The sequence below is a fragment of the Rhinopithecus roxellana genome, chromosome 18 (genome assembly GCF_007565055.1).
Source record: "Rhinopithecus roxellana isolate Shanxi Qingling chromosome 18, ASM756505v1, whole genome shotgun sequence".
Taxonomy (NCBI): domain Eukaryota; kingdom Metazoa; phylum Chordata; class Mammalia; order Primates; family Cercopithecidae; genus Rhinopithecus; species Rhinopithecus roxellana.
The window spans coordinates 64969038-64995295 of NC_044566.1; the positions used below are offsets into that span (position 1 = coordinate 64969038).

A 26258-nucleotide genomic window follows, 5' to 3' on the forward strand; every position below is an offset into this window, starting at 1 on the left:
TTGACCCAGATATGGCAGTATTCTTTTAAAAATATACTCTTTAAAGTAAAAAAAATCATAATGAATTGATACCAGTTACAATTGTGCCAGTGGTTACAAACCACCCCAAAACTTACTGGCTTATAACAGCAACTATTTGTTTGGCCCATGACACTATGGTTTGTGAATTTGGGATGGGCTTAACTGTCCAATTCAGGTGCCTGCAGAAAGGATTTCTTGTCTCAACTAAGCTCATTCATCTATCTGTGGGCAGCTACTGGGTCATCTAAGGACTGACTAGTCTAAAATGACTTGGCTACCCTCAACTGGCAGAGCCACCGCATGCTACATGCACCGCCCAAGGCCCATCCCTTCTGGCACCCACTGCTGCCAACAGCCCCACCCCCTTCACCAGCAGAGCCACCATATGCTGCATGCACTTCTAAGGCACTGAGGACTGGCCTGCCTGGTGCCCACCCTGCTGGTGTCAATACGCCACAACTAGCAAAGCCACTGCACCTAGCATGCATATGCCTAGGGTCTGATAACTCATCTGAATGATGGCTCACAGACCAAAAAAGCCATACCACTGTCTCCACAAACACTCACCATCAGGCCACTGAGGCACTCACAGACACCACTGAATGCTGATTACAGACAAAAAGTCATATGAAGACTGTAATACTGCACCCACCCAGAACCAAAGTCAAAGCACCCTACTCAGCGAACACTATAGGGGACAACTATTGGAAGAAGTATTTCTCATCGAAGGCTCCCTAACATTGGAAGAGGCAACTGGTCCCCCAGATGTGCAAAAATCAATTTAGGGCCCCAAGAAACATAAAAAGCAAGGAAACATTACACTTCCAAAGAAACACAGTAATTTCCCATTAGCAGACCCTAAATTTTAAGAGTATATCAAATGGCTAAGAAGGAATTCAAAATAATGATCTTAAGGAAACTCTATGAGATGCAGAGAATATAGATAAACAAATCAATGAAATTAGAAAAATAATTTATGATCTTATGAGAAATTCAACAGGGATATATATGTCATTAAAAACCAGACAGAGATCTTGGAGCTGAAGAATTTAAGGAATAAAATAACAATACCATCAAGAGTCCAGGTGCAGTGGTTCACACCTGTTATCCCAGCACTTTGGGAGGCCAAGGCAGTGGATCACTTGAGGCCAGGAGTTCAAGACAAGCCTGATTAACATGGTGAAATCTTGTCTCTAAAAAATACAAAACTTAGTTGGGCTTGGTGGCGCATGCCTGCAATCTACGCTACTTGGGAGGTTGAGACACGAGAATTGCTTGAACCCAGGAGGTGGAGGTCACAGTGAGCCAAGATTGTACCACTGCACTCCAGTCTGGGTGGCAGAGGGAGACCCTGTCTCAAAAATAAATAAATAAATAAAAGTACAATCAAGAGGTTTAAAAACAGACATGGGAGAGATATGGCCAAAATCTAGGAAGCTCAAAGGTTCTCAAATAGATTCAACCCAAAAAGTTCTCTGAGGTGCGTGATAGTCAAACTGTCAAAAGTCAAAAAGAGGGAATGTTCGTCAGGTGTGGTGGCTCACACCTGTTACCGCAGCACTTCGGGAGGCAGAGGCGGGTAGATCACTTGAGGCCAGGAGTTCAAGATGAGCATGGCCAACATGTTTCCATTTCCACTAATAATACAAAAAAATTAGCTGAGTGTGGTGGCATGAACCTGTACTTCCGGTTACTTGGGAGGCTGAATCACAAGAATTGCTTAAACCCAGGAGGTGGAGGTTGCAGTGGGCCAAGATCACACCACTACACTACAGCCTGGGTGACAGAGCGAGACTGTATCCAAAAAAAAAAAAAAAAACTAAAAAACAAAAACACAGAAATATCAAAAACAGCAAGAAAAAAAGCATCAAGTCACATATAAGGGAACCTCCATTTGATTAACAGTGGATTTCCCAGTGGAAACTTTACAGGTCAGTAGACAATGAGATGGGATGATATATTCAAAGTACCAAAGGAAAAAAAAACAAAACTGTCAACCAAGAATGCTATACCCAGCAGAGCTATCCCCTAGAAATGAGGGAGAAATAAAGTATTTCCTAGACAAGCAAAAACCGAAGGAATTCATTACCACTAAACTGGCCTTATAAGTACTGCTTAAGGTGGTTCTACATCTGGAAGCAAGAGGATGATTACCATTGTGAAAATACATAAAAGTATAAAACTCACTGGTAGCACAGATATGCACATGAGAAAGAGAAAGGAATCAGACTTTATCACTACAGAAAATGACCAAACCACAAAGATTTAAAAAAAAGGGGGAAGAAAAGAACAAAGGATGTACAGAACAACCAGAAAAAAATGAACAAAATGACGGGATAAAGTCTCATCTATTAATAGTAACCTTGAATGTAATATAAACAGATCAAATTCCCAATTAAAAGATAGTTGGCTGCCAAGATATTAAAAAAAAAAAAAAGAACCAACTACAATAAACTAACTTTACCTATAAAGGTTCATACAGACTGAAAGTGAAAGGATAGAAGAAAATATTTCAGGCAAACAGAAACCAAAAGCGAGCAGAGGTAGCCATACTTACCAGATAAAACAGACTTTAAGTCAAACTGTATGAAGAGACAAAGAAGGTCATTTTATAATAAAGGGATCAACTTAGCAATAAGATAAAATAATTGTAAATATATATGTACCCAACACTAGAGTATTCAGATAAGGCAAATATTATTAGATCTAAAGGGAAAGATAGACTTCAATGCAGTAACAGTTGGGCCTTTAACACCCCACTTATTATTGATCTAAAGGGAAAGATAGACTTCAATGCAGTAACAGTTGGGCCTTTAACACCCCACTCTTACCACTGGACAGATCATCCAGACAGAAAATCAACAAAGAAATATCAGATTTAAGCTTACAGATAGGAATAAGTGCTGGTGTTCTATAGTGCTGTAGGGTGACTACAGTTAACAATAATTTATTGTATATTTTTAAATAGAGAGGATGTTGAGTGTTCCCAACACAAAGAATGATAAATATTTGAGGTGATAGATATGCTGATTATCCTGATTTGATCATTACACATTGTATACAGGTATTGGGATATCCCTCTCTACCTTATAAATATGAACAAGTATTATGTGTCAATTAAAAATATTTTTAAAGAATGAAGGAAACAGATTTTTTAAATGAAAGAAAAGAAAATAACCTGACTTGGCTGAATGGCCCCATATGGTCTCTCACTCTCCAGTAGGCTGCTTCGGGCCTGTTCACATGATGGCAGAGGCAAGAGTCCCTGGAGCAGCAACAAAGCGATGCAAATCCTCTTAAGACCCAGGCTCAAAATTATGTATTACTTCTACCCCATTTTATTGGACAATGCAAATTACACTACCAGTCTGGATTCAAGGAGTAGAAAATAAACTCGAATTCTTGATGGAAGGAATTATAAAGAATTGTGGCCATTTTTGATAGTCTACCGTAGGGAAGAAAGACAGAGATGCTATAAGCAAAATGTGTATTCTTAGGTTGAGATCCTAAATTATAGTGGGGGCATACTGCTATAGGCTCTGTGGAGGACTACATTAATTTCAAACATATAATGCTGTTTACTGTGAAATGCCAGCTGAAAGGATCATTGTTTAATTTTATGTAATTTATAATACTTATTATACCTCAATAAAAGTATAATTATCGAGGGCCGGCATCAGTTGCTGAGAGGTGGAAGGAGTACCTCTCTGCAGTGCGTTAGCTCAGTTCCCAACAGGACAGTACCTCTCTGCAGTGTGTTAGCTCAGTTCCGAACGGCACAGTTTCTCTCTGCAGTGTGTTAGCTCAGTTCCGAACAGCACAGTACTTCTCTGCAGTGTGTTAGCTCAGTTCCGAACAGCACAGTACTTCTCTGCAGTGCGTTAGCTCAGTTCCCAACAGGACAGTACCTCTCTGCAGTGTGTTAGCTCAGTTCCGAACGGCACAGTTTCTCTCTGCAGTGTGTTAGCTCAGTTCCGAACAGCACAGTACTTCTCTGCAGTGTGTTAGCTCAGTTCCGAACAGCACAGTACTTCTCTGCAGTGCGTTAGCTCAGTTCCCAACAGGACAGTACCTCTCTGCAGTGTGTTAGCTCAGTTCCGAACGGCACAGTTTCTCTCTGCAGTGTGTTAGCTCAGTTCCGAACAGCACAGTACTTCTCTGCAGTGCGTTAGCTCAGTTCCCAACAGGACGGTACCTCTCTGCAGTGCGTTAGCTCAGTTCCGAACAGCACAGTACCGCTCTGCAGTGTGTTAGCTCAGTTCCGAATAGCACAGTACTTCTCTGCAGTGCGTTAGCTCAGTTCCGAACAGCACAGTACTTCTCTGCAGTGCGTTAGCTCAGTTCCCAACAGGACAGTGCCTCTCTGCAGTGCGTTAGCTCAGTTCCGAACAGGGCAGGGCTGCAAGTTCAGCTGCTTCCCAGAAAATGTCCTGGATCCCCGGCCTGAGTCATCATCCCATGACTGGAGAATGTGGACAGATTATTTATCAAGAAACTGGTGATAAACGAGGGACTATAGGAATTAAGAACTGGGTTGAAAAAGAAATGTTTAGAGTGATGCAAGATGGCCAATTAGAAGCAGCTGCAGTGTGCAGCACTCACAAAGAGGAATGAAAAGGGGCAAGGGAATTCAGCACCTTCAACTGAGATATCCAGGTTCTCACATTGGGACTGACTGGATGAACAGGTCGACCAATGGAGAACGAAGAAAAGTGGGGAGAGGGTGCGATGCCTCAGCCGGGGGCAGCATGGAGCCAAAGGAACCCCCACTCCCAGCCAAGGGAAGCAGTGAGGGATTGTGCAGTCCTGTCCGGGAAACCGTGCTTCTCCCATGGATCTTGGCAAGCCATGGTTCAGGAGATCCCCTTGTGAGCCCATGCCACCAGGGCCTTGGGTCTGATACACAGAACTGTATGGAGTCGGGCACATCAGCTGCTCAGGCACACACAGAAACCGGGGAGTTTGACACACTCCAGCCCCTGGGATCTTCAGCACAGTGGGAAATCTGTCCATACGTATCTCTGGGAAGGGGCCTGAATCCAGGGAGCCAGGCAGTGTCATTCTGCAGGCCCCATTTCCATAGCACCTCACAAGTTAAGACCCACTGGCTTGGAATCCTAGCCTGCCAACAGCAGCGGGTTGGAATCCACCTCAGATGGGTCTGAGTTCCCGGGGAGGTGGGAAGAGGCAGCCGGCATCACTGTGGTTCATAGACTCGGCCACTCCAGCCTGCCAGCTATGGAGAATACAGTCTGGACAAGGAAGAGTTCCCCACAACACAGCACAGCTGGCTTGCCAGATCGTGACCAGACTGCTTCTTTAAGCAGGACCCCAATCCATTCCTTCTTACTGGGCAGGAATCCCTGCAGGGGCTTTAACCCCTCCAGCAATGGTTCTATGGACAGAGCTTTGATCTCTCCCTGAAATGGAGCTCCTGGCCGGAGGGGCAGCTGCCATCTCTGCAGTTTGGCCAACTCAGCCACTCCAACCTGCTGGCTTTGGAGAATACAGGTGGGCTGGAGGGGGAAGTATCCCCCACAATGCAGCACACCTGCTCTACCCCAAAGCAGCCACACTGCTTCTTTGGAGGGTTCCCTGATCCCATACCTCCTGACTGGGTGAGAACGCACAACAGGGGTCCCCAGTCACCTCCTGCAGGTGTGTGCGGGTTGACTACAGGTCAGTATCCCCCTGGGATGGAGCTTCCAAAGGAAGGAGCTGGCTGCCATCTTTGCTGTTCTGCGGCCTTCACTGGTAATACCTCATTCAGAGTCTATGAGGAACTTAAATTTTCAAGAAAAAAACAACCCCTTTAAAAAGTGGGCAAAGGATCTGAACAGACACTTCCCAAAAGAGATATGCATACAGTCAACAAAAGTATGAAAACAGAGCTCAACATCACTGATCATTAAAGAAATGCAAGCAAAACCGCAATGAGATACCATCTCATGCCAGTCAGAATGGCTATTATTAAAAAGCCAAAAACCAACAGATGCTGGGAAGGTTGTGGAGAAAAACGAATGCTTTTACACTGTTGGGTGTGTAAATTAGTTCAACCCATGTGGAAGACAGTGTGGCAATTCCTCAAAGACCTAGAGGCAGAAATACCATCTGACCCAGAAATCCCATTATGGGGTATATACCCAAAGGAATATAAATCATTGTCTTATAAAGGTACATGCATGCACACATATGTTCATTGCAGCAGCATTCACAACAGCAAAGACATGGAATCAACCTAAATGCCAGTCAATGATAGATTGGATAAAGAAAATGTGGTACGGCCGGGCGCGGTGGCTCAAACCTGTAATCCCAGCACTTTGGGAGGCCGAGACGGGCGGATCACGAGGTCAGGAGTTCGAGACCATCCTGGCTAACACGGTGAAACCCCCGTCTCTACTAAAAAATACAAAAAACCTAGCCAGGCGTGGTGGCAGGCACCTGTAGTCCCAGCTACTTGGGAGGCTGAGGCAGGAGAATGGCGGGAACCCGGGAGGCGGAGCTTGCAGTGAGCTGAGATTCGGCCACTGCACTCCAGCCTGGGCGACAGAGCGAGACTCCGTCTCAAAAAAAAAAAAAAAAGAAAGAAAATGTGGTACGTAGAGCGGGACATCTGGCTTCCGAGCGGGAACCTTTGTAGCGCCAGCGACGAAAGAGAGAATTAAATATGGGTGATGTTGAGAAAGGCAAGAAGATTTTTGTTCAGAAGTGTGCCCAGTGCCACACCATGGAAAAGGGAGGCAAGCAAAAGACTGGGCCTAATCTCCATGGTCTCTTCGGGTGGAAGACAGGTCAGGCCATTGGATTCTCTTACATAGACACCGGTAAGAACAAAGGCATCACCTGGGGAAATGATACACTGAGGGAGTATTTGGAGAATCCCAGGAAATACGTTCCTGGAACAAAAATGATCTTTGCCGGCATTAAGATGAAGGCAGAAAGGGCAGACTTGTTAGCTTATCTCAAAAAAGCTACAAGTGAGTAATAATTGGCCACTGCCTTATATACAAAACAGAAATGTCTCATGACTTTTTTATGTGTACCATAATTTAGTAGATCTCATACAGCAGAATTCAGATTATGAATGACTATCAGAATATTTTGTTGGGCAGTCCTGATTTAAAACTAAGACTGGCTGGGCGCGGTGGCTCAAGCCTGTAATCCCAGCACTTTGGGAGGCCGAGACGGACGGATCACGAGGTCAGGAGATCGAGACCATCCTGGCTAACACGGTGAAACCCCATCTCTACTAAAAATACAAAAACTAGCTGGGCGAGGTGGCGAGTGCCTGTAGTGCCAGCTACTCGGGAGGCTGAGGCAGGAGAATGGCGTAAACCCGGGAGGCGGAGCTTGCAGTGAGCTGAGATCCGGCCACTGCACTCCAGCCTGGGCAACAGAGCGAGACTCCGTCTCAAAAAAAAAAAAAAAAAAAAACTAAGACTGGCTTATGGTTAAATGAATAAGTCTGGTTTTTGAATATTAATAGTAATTCCAATTCAGTAAATGCTATCACTGCTTACCCCTTCTAAAGATATGATTAGACTTTGTTAATAATGTTCAACTTTTCACAAAGATGGTGAGTTCCATCTTAAAACTTATTGGAGATTGGTTTTATATTTATATTTATATTTAGATTTATATGACTGGTTATGTGAATATATGTAAATACCGGGGAAATTCCTTCACTGTCTCAGAACCAAGCAAAATTCACCTGTATTTTGTGTTTATTTGCCTCTTACAGGCAAGGGTTCAGGATAAGGTAGCAATGTCTATTTGTATTTTTGGCCTTAACTATGCCAATCTAATTCGAATTCCCTGTATTTAAGGTGGTTCCTTTTACTGAATCAAAGGCATTTTATGTAGTTTCTGTGTAATAACAAATAAAGAGTATTTAACACTGAAAAAACAACAACAAAAAGAAAATGTGGCACATAAACACCATGGAAAACTGTGCAGCCGTAAAAAGGAACAAGATTACATCCTTTGCAGGGACATGGATGTAGCTGGAAGCTGTTATCCTCAGCAAACTAACACAGGAACAGAAAACCAACACAGCATGTTCTCACTTATATGTGGGAGCTGACAGTGAGAACACATGGGCACATGGTGAGGAGTAACACACACTGGGGCCTGTCGGGAGGGAGGGGATGGGGGAAGGAGAGCATCAGGAAGAATAGTTAATGGGTGCTGGGCTTAATACCTAGGGATGGGATGATCTGTGCAGCAAACCACCATGGCACACATTTACCTATGTAACAAACCTGCACATCCTGCGCACGTACCTCTGAACCTAATATAAAAGTTGAAGTAAAAAAGATATATAAAATTATCTGGGCCGGGCGCGGTGGCTCAAGCCTGTAATCCCAGCACTTTGGGAGGCCGAGACGGGCGGATCACGAGGTCAGGAGATCGAGACCATCCTGGCTAACACGGTGAAACCCTGTCTCTACTAAAAATACAAAAACTAGCCGGGCGAGGTGGCAGGCGCCTGTAGTCCCAGCTACTCGGGAGGCTGAGGCAGGAGAATGGCGTGAACCCGGGAGGTGGAGCTTGCAGTGAGCTGAGATCCGGCCACTGCACTCCAGTCCGGGCGATAGAGCGAGACTCCACCTCAAAAAAAAAAAAAAAAAAATTATCTGTATATACATATGCCCTGAGGTAAGTATACATTATATATGCATGCATATATAACCACATTTTTATTGAGGTATAAAACATATGGTAGGTTGCACTAATCAAGTTATATCTTGACGGTATTATACATAAGTATGTATGCATGTAACCAACACCTCTATCAATATTTTGGTCTATGACTGACCTCCAATTAATTGTAGTAAAGATATAAAGTATCAAGGTTCACATTTTTCACATAGCTATCAATTCCTCCTGTACCATTTATTGTAAAAAGCATAATTTCCCCCAATGAATTGCAGAGGTGCGTTTATTGCAAATAAAGTGCACATATATGTATAGATCTGTTTCTGGGCTTATGTCCTTTCATTATGACTGTCTATACTTAAGTCCAGACCACAGTTGTAATTATTACGGCTTTATAGTGACTCTTGAAAACTTGTGTATAAGTCCTCCAGCTTTGTACTTCTTTGTTTAAAAACTCTCTTGGCTCTCCTAGATTTTTTGAATTTCCATATAAATTTTAGAATCATCTTGGCAATTTACTTACACAATACACACACCTCCACCCAAACCCACACACACACCCACACCCTGTTAGTATTTTGACTTGGGCATTGACTACATAGCTTAATTTGGAGAGAATTGACATCTAAAAATATTGAGATTTCCAACTCATGAACATAATACATCTCTCTACTGATGTCTTCTTTGATTTCTTTTAGCAGTGTTTGTAGTGTACAGGTTTTACACATCTTTTGTTAGTTTTATTTCTACATAGTTGATAAGTTTTAATGCTATTTTAAATGATATTTGAAGATCTCTAAATATTTGCTATTGGTATATAGGAACATAACTAATTTTTGCATATTGACTTTTGTTTATTTGTTTGTCTTAAGACAGGGCCTTGCTCTGTCACCACAGGCTGGAGTGCAGTGGCACCTGGGCTCAAGCAGTTCTCCCACCTCAGTCTCCCACATAGCTGGGACTATAAGCAGGCATCACCACACTTGGCTATTTTTTTTTTATTAATTTTTGTGGAGAAGGAGTCTCTCTGGTCTCATTGACCCAGGCTGGTCTTGAATTCCTGGATTCAAGCAATCCTCCCACCTCAGCCTCCCAAAGTTCTGGGATTACAGGTGTGAGCCACCACACCTGGCCTTGTATGTTGACTTTACATTTAGCATCCTTCGTAAATTCACACATTCATTTTAATAAGGAATGTGTAGATTCCCTGGGATTTTTTAAATGTATACAATCATATAAAGTTACTACTTTCTTCCCACTTTTTATACTTTTTTTTCTTTCTTTATTGAATTATCTAGGACTTTCACTGTAATATTGAATAGAAATGGTAAGAGGAGACAGCCTTGCCCTGTTCCCAAACTCAGGTGGAAAGAATTTTATGCTTTACTATTTGAAATGGTGTTTGCTATAGGCTTTTGTAGTCATTCTTTACTAGATTAAGACAGTCCATTTATTTCTAGTTTGCTAAAAATTTTGAATCATGAATTGGTATTGAATATATAAGATATTTTTTCTGCATCTATCAAGGTAATCAAAATGTTTTTCTGTTATTCCATTAATGAGATTTTCAAATGTTAAACCAACCTTTTTTATTTTTGGAATAAATTCCTTTTGGTCTTAATGTATTATCCTTTTTATATAACACTAGATTCTATTTGCTAGTATTTTATGAAGAACTTTTCATCTGTGTTCATGAGTGATATGTGGTTTTCTTTCCTTGAAATGTCTTTATCAGCTGGTCTACAATTACCTTAGCTTAAGTGTCTTGGGTAACTCCTATCTGCGCAACTCATCTTCATCCTCCATCAGGATGAATATGATGGATATGTTTCAGGGTAATAGCAAAAGGAAAGAGCTAGAGTGGAATCTTGCAAGTGCTTTTGCAGGCCTCTCCTTTGTGGCATCCCAGTGGCCAAATCAACTCATACAGTGGAACACAAAATTAGCGTGAAAGGATACTATGAGGTGAAGTGTGAGGGCTGGGATTCAGGAAAAGTTGAAGAATTGAGACCATTGACGAAATGATTCTACCTTATTCTCAGGCAGGGAGGCGTTTTTATACATGCAGATAGTTCACAAGAAATAACTAATATATAGTCATAGACTCAAGACTTCAGCAATTGTATAAAAATACATTTGTAAATACCTAAAGACCTAGAAAAGAAGGGTCTGAACCACGTCTCACCAGGTTATGCTATTCACGGCTAAGACATGATTCTACCACTCCCTTGGCCGATTTTGAAAACTGTTTCAAACTATTTATTTGAGGTGGAATTACCTTTTGTCGCCCCAGTGGGCACAGTCATGGAGTAACGTGACCAGGGTCCACTGGATGGGTCATGGCACTTGAGGGCAGCCATCCCCAAATTTCCAAATTCCATCTTTATGGGTAAAATACCTCTTGATTGCTAATACTGTTTTTAAAGCAGTTTAAGCCAATGACTGTGAGTTAATTATAGCATGTCTATATTGAGCCAGTTTTCTTTCAGTAGATTTGGTGGTGACTAATATAAATTTGGCAACACTTAATATTAGCTGGGGTGATTTTAAAAAGCCAAAACCTTTTAGAATGTAAAGCAAAACAAAGACATTCCTGTTTCCTTCTGGGGTGACCTCTAGGCTCTTGGTTTCTGTCAGTTATTAAACTGTTATCTCCTTGGCATTGACAAAGTGCTAATGAGTCATTCATTCCTTTTCCATTTTTTTTTTTGTTTGTTTTTTTTGTTTTTTGAGACGGAGTCTGGCTCTGTCGCCCAGGCTGGAGTGCAGTGTCACGATCTCGGTTCACTGCAAGCTCCACCTTCCAGGTTCACACCATTCTCCTGCCTCGGCCTCCCGAGTAGCTGGGACCACAGGCGCCGCCACCTCGCCCGGCTAGTTTTTGTATTTTTAGTAGAGACGGGGTTTCACCGTGTTAGCCAGGATGGTCTCGATCTCCTGACCTCGTGATCCGCCCATCTCGGCCTCCCAAAGTGCTGGGATTACAGGCTTGAGCCACCACGCCCGGCCCCTTTACCATTTTTAATCAGAGTATCCAAAAAGGAGGTAATCATGTGTTTTAATAAATTCCACAAATCATAAACCACCCAAAAAGCAAATCTACCATCCATATTAATATTTAGTCTTTCATCTTTGCCAGAGTGCAGCCCCAAATCTAAGTTACTAGTTCTGCTACCTGGGCAGGCTGGGAATCAGGCCATGGAGCCCTCAGTGATTGCATGTTCAGTGATAACAGCATGTCCTGCACTGCGAGTGTCTCTGTCATATTTGAGAACCATCTACAAAGGGCATTGAATCAAGGTTGACTAAAAGGGAGAAGATTCAAATCCAGGCATACTTAACTCCTGAGAGGATGCTGAACAGTCATGTGATTCCCCTTTGTTCTTAAAAGGGAATAAAGTTGCAGGGTTACATTTTGAGTAACAGCGAATATGCAAAGCAGACATTAGTTTCCTAAGTGGTAAGTTGACTAGTGAGGAAATGTCAGATGCTGCCTTGAAGTAGCCAAAACTTTAGAGATGCAGAACCCTAGAGTCAGTGGAGAGACCAGCACTGTGGTGGAAGCATCAACACGTTTGGCCGCTGCTACCACCTCATGCATGTACAGAAGTGTACCTTTGCCTCCAAATCAAGGAACGTACTAAGAGTGGCAGAGAAAAGAGTTGGTAGATTTAGGAAAACCCAAAGGTGGAGGTTGTTGTAAGAAGGCTTTCCAAGAGGAGACAGCATTTTCTACTGTTGCATCACAAGGAAGAGTTTCAGAAATTATAAACTTAGCCCATGCAAAGGCTGAGCTATTGAGAAAAATCAGATATACAATTACCTACATTCCTACAATTTTCTTAGCCATCTTTTAATTTCTGTTCCTGGTAGAATTGAATGCATTTTATTCTGGCTGAAAACAGTAACTGTCCATCTGGTGACAGATTGTGACCAGAAAAATGTAGATTCTTGGCAGAGTTGAAAGTTTTTCTAGATTCTTTATGTCCTTTCTCACCTAATTTGGACAAGAGGTATTTAGAGTCTTCAGTAAACTACTTAGATCAGAAAACGCAGCAGTATATCATCTAAATCTTGAGTCTCTATATATATATATATATATGATTTAGACATTGAGAGAACTAGGAAGTGGATTCGGAAAAATCCCTAAAGCTTAACCATCCAGGTATATTTGTTTTCCCATGAAAAAGCAAATATTGACTGTTTTTCTGTATGTGTATACTAAGGAAGGCTGCACATAAATTACCAGTGTGAGATACTTACTTGTCGAGAGAATGAAGGACAGGGACAGGCGCAGTGGCTCACACCTGTAATCCCAGCACTTTGGGAGGCCGAGGAGGGTGGATCACCTGAGGTCAGGAGTTCAAAACCAGCCTGGCTGACATGGTGAAACCCCGTCTCTACTAAAAATACAAAAAATTAGCCAGGCATAGTGGCGGGCGCCTGTAATCCTAGCTACTAAGGAGGCTAAGGCAGAAGAACTGCTTGAACCTGGGAGGTGGAGGTTGCAGTGAGCTGATAGTGCACCATTGCACTCCAGCCTGGGCAACAAGAGTGAAACTCCATCTCAAAATAAAATAAAATAAAGTAAAATAAAATGAAGGACAGGACAGTATTCTAGTGGTTGCATGATATTTCATTAGTGCTATGATTAACCTCTAATGTTGGACATTTAAGTGTCACTATAGTCAATAATACAGCAACAGACATCTTTGCACATAAGGCTTTTTCTGTATAGAGTGCTAGGAGTGAAATTACCTAGCTAAGAGTATGAATATTTTTAGGGTTCTTAATATATCTTGCCAAATCCAAGAGCAGTTGTATTCTTGTATCAACAATAAATCAAAGTTTTGAATTTCATCCCTTATTTTGCCAGCATTGGATTTTCTCATTAAAAGAGAAAGGGTTGGCCGGGCGTGGTGGCTCAAGCCTGTAATCCCAGCACTTTGGGAGGCCGAGATGGGCGGATCACAAGGTCAGGAAATCAAGACCATCCTGGCTAACACGGTGAAACCCTGTCTCTACTAAAAATACAAAAAAAAAAAAAAAATTAGCTGGGTATGTTGGCGGCACCTGTAGTCCCAGCTACTCGGGAGGCTGAGGCAGGAGAATGGCGTGAACCCGGGAGGCGGAGCTTGCAGTGAGCTGAGATCCGGCCACTGCACTCCAGCCTGGGCGACGAGCGAGATTCCATCTCAAAAAAAAAAAAAAAAAAAAAAGGGGGGGGTTGATTTCATGGGTGCAAATGGCATGTCATTGTTTTGACTTCTTTGTTGGTGACACTGAATATTTATGTAGGTTGTTAATCAGTTAGATTTTCCCTTTTATGGATTATGTCCTTGGCCCATTTATCTATAAGGTGAGTAATATTTAAGTTGTTGTTAATGAATTATTTATCATACTAGGTATAGTCCCCAGTCAGTCAATTTTTCTGAAAAATCGTTTCCCCTGTTATTCATTATAGCATTTTTAAGCAGAAATTTCAGATTTTTATGAAGTCAAACCCAAGCCTATTGATCTTCCACTGATTCAACACTTTCAGTTCTTCTTCATCCAAAGAACTGATTAAAATTTGCTTAAATTTCTCATAGATATTTGTAGTTTTTATATGTGATTTCTAAACCCGTATGGATTTTATGTAAGAAAGTCCATGAATTCTGAAGTATATAAAACTGTTCATCCTTGCCTCCCCCGCTATGCAGATTCAGAGTGTTCATCATTTTGACTTACTGTTTCTTCCTAACAGAGAGAGCCAGTTGAATAAATGGATGACTTTAGTCCCTTAATTTTATTTTTCTCAATATTAAGCCAGTAAATGCTGCTCTGAGGGTAGCATACTAATCAGTTTTAAAATTTTGTGTCATTTTTGTTGTTGCACAGAGATATATACATATGTGTGTGTATGTTTCAGAAAGATATATTTACTGAAAGTTGGATTCATATAGTGGTATTAACTGTATTTTAAATAACTACTATTTGTTTTTCATTTTAAAGGTTACACATATGTATACATTATATATATACACACTTATAGGTACACATATATCTTCATTTAAAAAAATAGGAGAACAGATGAGCCAAAAAAGTCTCCATATTGTTACCAGTTATTTAAAATTTGGTATGTTTATCTTTTTCTATCACACATACACACAATCATAGTATATACTTTTTGCATTTATTTGTTTACATAGTGCTTAGGTAGACTGTAATATGCAGATCACTCTCTAAAGATGTATCTTTTCAGAATTAAATTTAAATAACTCCAATATGAATTAGATTTAAACAAGAACCACATTAATTGTGAATTAATGATTTAGAACAAATTAAAGTTAGTTCACCAGCTAATTTCCTTATCTGATAGCTTTAAACAGTGTGTATTTACAGTAGAGACTCATCTGAGTAGCCAAACACACTTTGTGGACTATTTGAAAAATCACAGTGGATTAGAACTTGAAATTTGCATACCCTTGTATTCCCTGAATCTCCCGTAGAAGATGCGAGTGAGAGACAAATTAATGAAAGTAATAACCATTTTAGGTTCCCCCTAGGAAATAGCTTATGTTGGTGCCATGTAAATATGTAAGATATGTGTTTGTCTTTTTTAGGAAGTCGTGCGGTTTCTAGATAAGAAACATCCAAATCACTATCGAGTCTATAATCTATGCAGTATGTACATTACTCTATATTTGCTACTGTAGATAGAAAACAGATTATGTAAGAAGATGATTTTTTTTTGTATTGCATTTAATCATAAGTATTTGGTGGTGGCAAGGAATGAATTTAAAAATCCCCATCTTGGACTGGCCCCATTTAGTAGAAGGAGTTAGCCCAGCAGCACAAAGCACCCTATGAAGGAGGCGGCTTTGGCAGGACCAATGAGGCTGAAGTGGAAGCAAACCATTTTAGGGAAGATCTGTTCTAGCGACATTAGGTCTAGGAAAATCTTTCGTTTTTCCTGCCAGATTGTGTTATGAGGACACAGACGATTTAACGAATGAATCCTCTGCCCCAGCAGCACTGGGCTGTGATGAGAGCAGGACCCTAGATGGGAGAAAAGGAAACGCTCTGTGGAAAATAGGCTGTAACCCAGCCGTATACTCGGTCTCTCTTGATTTTTTCCTCTACCTGTCTACTCAATAGACATTTTCAGGGGGCAATCATTTTGGTCAGCTACATTTGCCTCTTGTGTGGTTTCTAACTACCCTGCAATAATATGATGAATGGTCTGCTAGAAAGTTGAAAATTATACCTATTAAACAAAAATAGTTGAGTTTGGGTTACATGAGATGGATAAACCACTACCATCCTTACGTTTTTGAGACCCCGTGTTTATTTTAGAGCGGCAGGAGCAACTTGCAAAGCTCTTTGTGAAGACAGATAAGGAATTCTAATAAGATATGTTAACTTATTTATAACTTCATCATTTATTATGTTATTCCCTATAGAGATATGACATACATATTATTTATTTTAGGTGAAAGAGCTTATGATCCTAAGTACTTCCATAATAGGGTCGGTAGAATCATGATTGATGACCATAATGTCCCCACTCTACAGTAAGTTTTATGCTAAGTTGACTATCAGAAGAGGGCTAAATATATTGGGTTTGATTTTTTGAAAATATTTTAACTAAAAATCTTAAACTTGAAATCAGTGAGATGGTGGTTTTCACCAAGGAAGTAAATGAGTGGATGGCTCAAGATCCTGAAAACATCGTAGCGATTCACTGTAAAGGAGGCAAAGGTAATAACATCTTCCTTTTTATTTCTCCCTTTCTAAAGACATGTAAATGCAGATAAAGTACAAGAACAAGACACATATTGCTATCAATGCGTATTAACAATTGTTAGCATTTTTAAAGATTAGCTCCAAGACTGAAAGAAGGGGAGGAGAAAGGAAAGAGGAGAGGAGGAAGGGTAGGCAATAGGGAGAGGATAAGGAAGGGAAGAAAGCAGGAAAAAAGAACTAAGGAAGGTTGAGCATATTTTCCCTTGTTTTTCTGTATTTGGATTTCTTTATTTTTGGTTTGCCAGTTTATATCTCTCAAAATACAAACAGTCTTTAATTTTAGAATGTCAGAGTACTTTTATTTTATTTAAGGCTGATCTTTTTAAAATTTTAAATTAACGTAAACATCTATTTATGGTGTACAATATGATGTTTTGATGTATATAAACATTGTGAAATGGTTAAATCAAGCTAATTAACGTATGCATTACTCCACAAATTTTTGTGGAGTAATTTAAAATCTACTCTCAGCAATTTTCAAGTATATATTAACTATGGTCACTATGTTGTACAATGAATTTCCTGAACTTATTCTTCCTAATTGAAATTTTGCATCCTTTAATCAACATCTCAGGCTGGGCGCAGTGGCTCACACCTGTAATCCCAGCACTTTGGGAGGCTGAGGCAGGTGGATCACATGGTGAAGCCCTAGCTCTACTAAAAATACAAAACATTGGCTGAGTGTGGTGGCATGCATCTGTAATCCCAGCTACTCGGGAGGCTGAGGCAGAAGAATCACTTGAACCCGGAAGGCAGAGGTTGCAGTGAGCCGAGATCGCACCATTGCACTCCAGCCTGGACAACAAGAACAAAACTCCATCTAAAAAATATAATAATAAAGTAAAAACCAACATCTCTACAATTCCCCCAGTTTTGTCCCCCCAGCCGCTGGTAACCACCATTCTACTCTCTGCTTCTATGAATTTGACTTTTTTAGATTCCGCAAATAAGTGAGACATGCAGAATTTGTCTTTCTATGCCTGGCTTATTTCACTTAGCATAATGTTCTCCAGTTGCATCCATATTATCTCAAGTGACAGGATATCCTCTAAGGCTGAATAGTATGCCTTTATTTACACATCCCACATGTTCTTTATCCATTCGTCCGTTGATGACATTTACATTGACTCCATAGCTTGGGTATTAGGAATAACGCTGCAATGAACATGGGAGTGCAGATTTCATTTCCTTTGGATATATACCCAGAAGTGGAATCTCCAAATAATATGGTAGTTCTATTTTTGGTTTTTTGAGGAATCTCAGTGCTGTTTTCCATAATAACTACTAATTTACATTCACACCAACAGTGTACGAGGGGGATCCCTTTTCTCTACATCTTCACCAACTCTTTTGTCTTTTTGTTAATGACCATCCTAACAGGTGTGAGGATATCTCTTTGTGTTTAATTTGCTTTTCCCTGATGATTAACGATGTTTAGCATTTCCTCATATACCTCTTGGCCACTTGTGTGTCTTCTTTTGGGAAATCTCTTTTCAGGTTCTTTGCCCATTTTCTAGAGAAGTAAATTGTTCTCTTTCTATTGTATTGTCCGAGTTCCTTTTTTAAAAAAATCTATTAACCTATTATCGAATGTATGCTTTGTAGATATTTTCTCCCATTCTGTAGGTTGTCTCTTTGCTCCATAAATGTTTCCTTTGCTGTGCAAAAGCATTTTAGTTTGATACAGTATCATCTGTCTACTTTTTCTTTTGTTGCCCTATGCTTTTCAGTCATATCCAAAAATATCTTGTCCCAGACCAATGTCAAGAAGATTTTCACCTATGTTTTCTTCTAGTAGTTTTTCAATTTCAGATTTCACAGTTAAGCGTTTACTTTGAGTTGATGTTTGTATACGGGTGAGATAGGGTGCAATTTCATTCTTCCACCCGTGGATATTCAGTTTCCCCAGTATCGTTTAGTGAAGAGACTGTCCTTCCCCCATCTTGGATTCTTGGCACCTTTGTTGAACATCAGCTGACTACAAATGCATGGATTTATTCTGGGCTTTCTGTTTTGTTCCGTTGGTCTATATGTCTGTTTTTGTTCCAGTAATATTAAGGTTGTTCTTAAACTTTGTGAGAACCTTTAGATTAAGGGGGCCAACAGAGATGCTATTTCAGAAATTATACTGGAATTTTTATAGTGTAATGATACAAAGAAGCTGACATTGGTGGGGTTAAAATGGGGGGAAAAGACCCATTTTGTAAATCCAACCAATTTAAGTTTAGCTAGATTTTCTCTCATTCAGGTTTAGGTTTTAAATAATCATCTAAGCATATTTCACAATTTTTGACAAACATGAATAATTACATTTTTAGTGGGCTCTAAATCAATGTTTATATCACATTCCAGGAACACGTAACACTGTAAACTGACTTACGTAATTCAGTAAAATCAAGTTTTCGTCTTACTGACTAGTTTCAAGCGCATTAGTTACTATACAGATTCTGTGTTTAGCTGTACAGATTGGAATATTGTATATAAACTGGCAATTTACAATACCATAGTTAAATTAAGAATATAGAGGCTGAATCATTTGAAATTGGCAATTTTTAACCATCTTTTGCTTTAAACATGGCCATTTCACATTGCCCAGCCTAAAATGTTGTTATTCAAGAAGTTAGCATCAGTTTTCTATTAACTAATGCTAATTCCTTGCTTGAAGGAAAGCATTCATTTCAAATTTGACTTTTTTCTTTTTGGCTGAGAGGGGGTTTACATTATTCTGTGTTCACATAATATTTTGTTGATATTGTTAAAGGTTGTTTAGAAGGCTAATATTCAGCTGGTATGTACCAGAGCAGCCTCTTCTTTTAAGTGTTCATTCATATTAGTCTTGCTGTCTTCTGTGGTTGCTGCCTGCAGGTTACCAATAGTATCATGATAGTAAACATTTTATATTAATTTATAGGAGTTCTTCAAAGAACCTGAATGCCAATTTTTCTTAGTATTGCAATTATATTCTCCCAACATGTTGCCTTTTAAATTTGATTGTGATTTATTTCGTTGTACAAGTTTGTAAATTTTTGTTTTGTTTTGAGACATGGTCTCCCTCTGCCACCCAGGCTGGAGTGCAGTGGCACGATCTCAGCTCATTGCAGCCTGAACCTCCTGGGGCTCAAGCAATCCTCCCATCTCAGCCCCTCTGAGTAGGTGGGACTACGGGCAAGCATCACCATGCCTGGCTAATTTTTGTATTTTGGTAGAGACAGAGTCTCACTGTGTTGCCCAGACTGGTCTCGAACTCCTGGACTCAAGTGATCCACCCACCTCAGCTTCGCAAAGTGCTGGGATTACAGGCATGAGCCATCGTGCCTGGAGAGAAGTTTGTAATTTTGAATGTAGTAAAATTTGTTCATCTGTGTGTGTATGTATTTCATGCTTTTCTGTCATGTTTAAGAAATTCACCCCTATACTGATGTAGTAAAGATATTCCACATTTCTTCAAAAATATTCAAGTTCCATTTTTAATATTTGGGTCTTTAATTGGAAGTTGGGGAAAGTATTTTGTTCATATAGATAGCCAATTGCCCTAACACCATCAATTGCATGCTATTTTGTTCTCCATTAATTTGTAATTCCTCAGTAATATACCAAGTTTCTATACATATTCAAAACTGTTTCTAAGTTCTCTCTACCACACTTTTGTAATTATTGTAGCTTTATAATATAGTTTGATAAAGGCAGAATAGTCTTGCTCTCCTTGGAACTTAATTATTACGTTCAATTTTAAAATCATTTTGTGAACTGCCATAATAAAACACTTTTAGGATTTTTATTGGAACTACATTGAATTTATAGATTAACTTGACAGAACTGACAACTGCGATATTGAGTTGTACATGTGAATTATCTTGTTCATTCTTTAATAATATTTTATACTTTTATCATGTCTTTCACATCTTTTCAAAAATTCATTCCTACACAAATTGTGACTGAAAATGGAATCTCTTTTTTTCTATTGCATTTAGGTTGCTTCCAGTTTTTACTGTGATAAATAATGCTGCTTTTTTTTTTTTTTTTTTTTTTGAGATAAAATGTCACTCTATCACCCAGACTGGAGTGCAGTGGCATGATTTCAGTTCATCGTAACCTGTGCCTCCTGAGTTCAAGCAATTCTCGTGCCTGAGCCTCCGAAGTAGCTGGGATTACAGGCATCCACCATCACACCCGCTGTGTTTTTAGTAGAGATGGGGTTTTGCCATGTTGTCCAGGCTGGCCTCAAACTCCTGACCTCAAGTGATGCACCTTCCTCTGCCTCCCAAAGTGCTGGGATTACAGTCGTGAGCCACCGCGCCTAGCCCAATAATACTGCTTTTAAAAATACACGTTTCTTGTTGCACATGTGGGCACATTTTTGTTGAGTATATACCTTGAACTAAAGTTGTTCTGTCTTAGAGTAATGAATCTTGAACTTTACTTGATAATGTCACCTGTTTTCTAAAATAGTAGTACCGATTTTTGCTCCACTGGTATTGTACACTTCAAGCATTCCATGTCTTCCCCAATACTTGCAGTTCGGAGTATTTCTATTTTTAGCCTTTGGGGGTTTGTGTGATGGCATCTTATGGCGGTGACCATTTGCATTTCTGTAATTACTAATAAGATTGAGGAAGTTTTCTTAAGATTATTAAGTATTTGGATATCCTTTCTGTAAAGTAACTTTTTAATTTTCTTAACCATTTTTCTCCTGGTTTATTCATCCTTTTTCTCTTGATTGTAGGAATTATTTATGTATTCTGATTTCAGTTCTGTTATTGATCATAAATGTATTCAGCAAAGCTTTTCTGCTCTGTGAATTGCCTTTTCTCTCTCTCAGGAGTATCCTGTGGTTGACAGAAGTTCTTAGTTGTGTTACCATCATGGGTATCATGCTTTTCCTTTATAAAGTTTGTGCTTTTGTGTCCTGATTAAGACAATTTTCCTTGAGTTTAAAGGACATTTTACTACCATATTTTCTTCTAGAAGCTTCATTCCTTTTAAAATTGATTTATGTGTGTGGTGTGAGGAAGGCATCAGGTTTCATCTTTTTCCATGTATGGCTATCCAATTATTCCAGCACACGGGTTGAGAAGATTTTCATTTCTTTACTACCCTGCAGAACATGAATCTGTTTCTGACCTTTCTGTTCTGTTCATCGATTTTTTCATCTGTGTGCCAATAGCACAACTATCTTACTGTAGCTTTCTAATACGTCCTCATTTCCAGTCATGTGAGTATCATCACCTTTTTCTTTTTCTTCACAATTGTTTGGGTATTTTAGGTCGTCTACTTTTCCATATAAATTTGGGAATCAACTAGTCAAATTATATACACCGGATAGAAATTTGCTTGGAATTGTATTGAATTTATAGACTGGGGAGAATTGAATTTTTACAATATTGATTCATCCAACCCATGAACAGAGGTGTTCTCTCATTGAGTTAGGTCCTCTTCAATTTCTCTTCACAATGCTTTCTTGTTTTCTGTATAGAAAGCTTACATATTTTTGGTGAGATTTATTCCTAGATTTCTTTTGTGGTTATTTAAATGACATCCCTTTAAAATGTTTATTTTCTAAATGTTTTTTGGTGTTTTAAATGCAGTTCATTTTATTTATTAATCTTGCAATTAGCAACTTTCCTAAACTCACTTTTTTTTTTTTTTTTTTTTTTGAGGTAGGGTCTCATTGTGTCACCCAGGCTGGAGTGCAGTGGCACGATCACGGCTCACTATAGCCTCAACCTCCCTGGGTTCAGGTGATCCTCCCATATCAGCCTCTTGAGTAACTAGGACTGCAGGCAGGTGCCACCATGCCCAGCTAATTTTTTGATTTTTTTGTAGAGATGGGGTTTCGCTATGTAGCCCAGGTTGGTCTCAAACTCCTGGGCTCAAGTGATCTGCCAGCCTCAGCTTCTGCCTCCCAGAGTGCTAGGACTGTAGGCCTGAGCCACTGTGGCCAGCCTAAACTCACTTATTAGTTCCACTAATTTATCTATAGATTCTTTTGGATTTTATGGTACATGATTACATCATATGAAAATAATAAATTGTATTTTTTCCATTTCAGTCATTTCTCTCCCCTAGCACTGGCTAGAACCTTTAGTACAGCGTAAAATTACAAGTGGCAATAGCAACCATCAACATACAGTTCCATTCTCAAAGGAAAAGCTTTCAACATCTCGCCAATTGCTTTACGAGTGTGTGTGTGTGCTACCATTGATCAGATTAAGAAATTCCTTGGCTGGGCTCCGTGACTTACACCTGTAATCCCAGCACTTTGGGAGGCCCAGCGGGGCAGATCACTTGAAGCCAGGAGTTTAAGACCAGCCTAGGCAACATGGTGAAACCCCGTCTCTACTAAAAAATACAAAAATGTGCCAGGTGTGGTGGCGCATGCCTGCAATGCCAACTACCCTGGCTTGAACCCAGGAGGCAGAGGCTGCAGTGAGCCAGCATCGCACCACTGCTCTCCAGCCTGGATGACAGAGAGACTCTGTCTCAAAAAGCAAAACAGGCCGGGCGCGGTGGCTCAAGCCTGTAATCCCAGCACTTTGGGAGGCCGAGACGGGCGGATCACCAGGTCAGGAGATCGAGACCATCCTGGCTAACACGGTGAAACCCCGTCTCTACTAAAAATACAAAAACTAGCCGGGCGAAGTGGCGGGCGCCTGTAGTCCCAGCTACTCGGGAGGCTGAGGCAGGAGAATGGCGTAAACCCGGGAGGCGGAGCTTGCAGTGAGCTGAGATCTGGCCACTGCACTCCAGTCCGGGCGACAGAGCGAGACTCCGCCTCAAAAAAAAAAAAAAAAAAAGCAAAACAAAACAAAAAGAAAGAAAGAAAAAAGAAATTCCTTTAGTTTACTAAGAGTTTTTTTTTTTTTTTTTTTTTTTTTTTGAGACGGAGTCTCGCTCTGTCACCCAGGCTGGAGTGCTGTGGCCGGATCTCAGCTCACTGCAAGCTCCGCCTCCCGGGTTCCCGCCATTCTCCTGCCTCAGCCTCCCAAGTAGCTGGGACTACAGGCGCCGCCACGTCGCCCGGCTAGTTTTTTGTAGTTTTTAGTAGAGACGGGGTTTCACCGTGTTAGCCAGGATGGTCTCGATCTCCTGACCTCGTGATCCGCCCGTCTCGGCCTCCCAAAGTGCTGGGATTACAGGATTGAGCCACCGCGCCCGGCCGAGTTTTTTTTTTTTTTTAAATCATGAATGGATGTTGAATTTTTAAAGATTTTTCTGAATCTTTGAGATGATAATTTTTCTACTTTATCCTACAAATAAATGTGATTAATTACATTAATGAAGTGGTAAACCAACATATTTCTGGAATAAACATAATTTACTTGTGCTGTATTATTTTGTTAAATAATCATTAAATTGTTTTATTATTAAATTGCCAGATCCTGTTTGTTAATATTTTGTTTAGGATTTTTAAATTCATGTCGTCTGGGCGATTGGTTATAATTTTCCTTCCTCATAGTTTTTTCAAATCTTGGCTTTGTAAAATGAGTTAGATTTCATTTTCTCTGTTTTTATTCTCTGGGTAAATTTATGCATGCTGATTTTCTTCCTTCTTAAGTGTAAAGTGAAATTCACCAGTGAAGGCACATTGGCCTAGAGTTTTTTCTGGAGAGAAGTCTTTAAATTGTGGCTCAATTCCACATATAGAATTTTTTTTTTTTTTTTTTTTTTTTTTTTTTTTTTTTTTTTCTGAGACGGAGTCTCGCTCTGTCGCCCAAGCTGGAGCGCAGTGGCCGGATCTCAGCTCACTGCAAGCTCCGCCTCCCGGGTTCACGCCATTCTCCTGCCTCAGCCTCCCGAGTAGCTGGGACTACAGGCGCCGCCACCTCGCCCGGCTAATTTTTTGTATTTTTAGTAGAGACGGGGTTTCACCGTGTTAGCCAGGATGGTCTCGATCTCCTGACCTCGTGATCCGCCCGTCTCGGCCTCCCAAAGTGCTGGGATTACAGGCTTGAGCCACCGCGCCCGGCCAAGAATTTTTTAATAATTTTATTTATTTTGCCCATTTTGGTAGATTACAGTTTTCCCAGCATTTGTCCATTTAATCTAACTTTGAACTGTCTTAACATCAAATTGTTCACAATGTCATTTTACCATTTTAGTGTCTACAGAGGTGTTCCCTTTTTTATTTCTACATTGCTTTCTTGGTACCTTCTCCCCTTTTTTCTTTTGATTAGCCTCACTAGGGAGTTAGCAATTTTACTAGTCTTTTAAAAGTACAAATTTTTGGCCTTATTGGTGGTCTCTATTTTTAATTTATTTTTTATTTCATCAATTACTATTATATTTAATATTTTCTTCTGTACTCCTTGGGTTAATTTGTTCTTTTCCTGACTTCTTGACATGGATAATTCTTAGAGTGTCGACCACTCTCTTTTCTATTTACCATTTAAGGCTACAAGTTTTCCCCAAGAATTGCTTTAGCTTCATCCCATAAATTTTTATTTGTAGTGTTTTTATTTTACTTAGTTCAAACTATTTTCCAGTTTTGACTGTGCTTGCTTTTTTTTTTTGACCCATGAGTTTTGTAGAAGTATATTTCCTTATTTCCAAACATATGAAAATTTTGTATTTATCTTTCAGTTTTTGATTTCTGATTATATTGTGTTGTGGACACAGAACATACTACGTATTTTTTTTCTTTTTTAGTTCTTTGAAATTTGTTGAGACTTGCTTTATGGCCCAGAATTTGGTCGATATTATCAGATGTTTTCTGTACATTTGAAAAGAACATGTATGACGCATTGTTGAGAACAGCGTTCTATGTACATCTGTTTAATTATTTTATTTAACTCTCCTATATTCCTACTGACATTCTGTTTTCATTTGATTGAATTTTAATAATATAATTCTTTCCTTCTCACCCTCTGTCATTACCTTCGAAGTCATATACTCCTTTTCTATGTTTTTAGTAATTACTGTAAAGATTTAAACCTGCATCCTTGATTTAGCTATTAATTTTTATTTATGTTGAGCCTGCATCTAGAAATCTTCCTTAACTCTCTCATTAGATTAAGGAGTTATTCTATAGATTTACTTACTACACTGACTTTCTACACTGGTTAAGCCTGCAGTATATTGTTAAATGGAAGCCGTGAAGAGAGGGCATTTTTGTTTAATTCAAGGCTTTAAAGAAAATGCTGTCAATATTATGTCATGAATATGATGTTCCTGGTAGGTATTTTGGTAGATTCTTTGTTAACGAAGTTTCCTAGTTTTTGTTAATTTTTAAAGCCACAGGTGCAGGTTGAATTTTAGTGAATGCTTTTTCCTGCATTATTGAGATAATTGTAAGGTATGTCTTCTTTAATCAATGAATATGATAAATTGCATTAATATAGATTTCTGATATAGGATGATTCTTGTACTCTTTTATTATTTGCCTTTTAATGGGCAAAACACATTTGTTTTCTTTTTGAGCTTAGTTTTTTTGGTATAATGTAACTTTTATTTTAGGTTTGGAAGTACATGTGCAGGTTTATTGGTAATATTGTGTGATGCTGAGGTTTGGGGTATGATTGATTGCATCACCCAGGTACTGCGCATAGGACCCAATAGTTAGTTTTTCAACCTGTGCCCTTTTCTGCTGAGCCCCTCTAGAACTCCCCAGTGTCCATTATTGCCACCTTGATGTCCATGAGCACCCGTTGTTTAGCTTTCACTTATGAGTGAGAACATACGGTATTTGGTTTTTTGTTCCTGCATTAATTTGCTCATGATAATGACTTCCAGCTGCGTCCATGATGCTGCAAAGGACATGATTTCTTTTCTTTTCTTTTTTTTTTTTTTTTTTT

General features: G+C 39.7%; 2 protein-coding genes across 2 annotated transcripts in view; both read left to right on the forward strand.

Annotated features, from left to right (window-relative positions):
* TPTE2 (transmembrane phosphoinositide 3-phosphatase and tensin homolog 2) overlaps positions 1-26258 on the forward strand; it is a 77904-nt gene that overhangs the window by 31409 nt on the left and 20237 nt on the right. The window contains 3 exon segments of the mRNA XM_030921929.1: positions 15285-15345; positions 16154-16235; positions 16334-16422. Of these exon segments, the coding sequence (XP_030777789.1) occupies positions 15285-15345; positions 16154-16235; positions 16334-16422 (232 nt within the window).
* On the forward strand, positions 6526-7223 carry LOC115894533 (cytochrome c-like). Its single transcript, XM_030921930.1, has one exon. The coding sequence runs from the start codon at positions 6689-6691 to the stop codon at positions 7004-7006; it is 318 nt and encodes a 105-aa protein (XP_030777790.1). The 5' UTR covers positions 6526-6688; the 3' UTR covers positions 7007-7223.

Bases quoted from the DNA above. Each gene is read 5' to 3' on its own strand.
- LOC115894533 (XM_030921930.1), top strand. From the start codon at position 6,689: ATGGGTGATGTTGAGAAAGGCAAGAAGATTTTTGTTCAGAAGTGTGCC.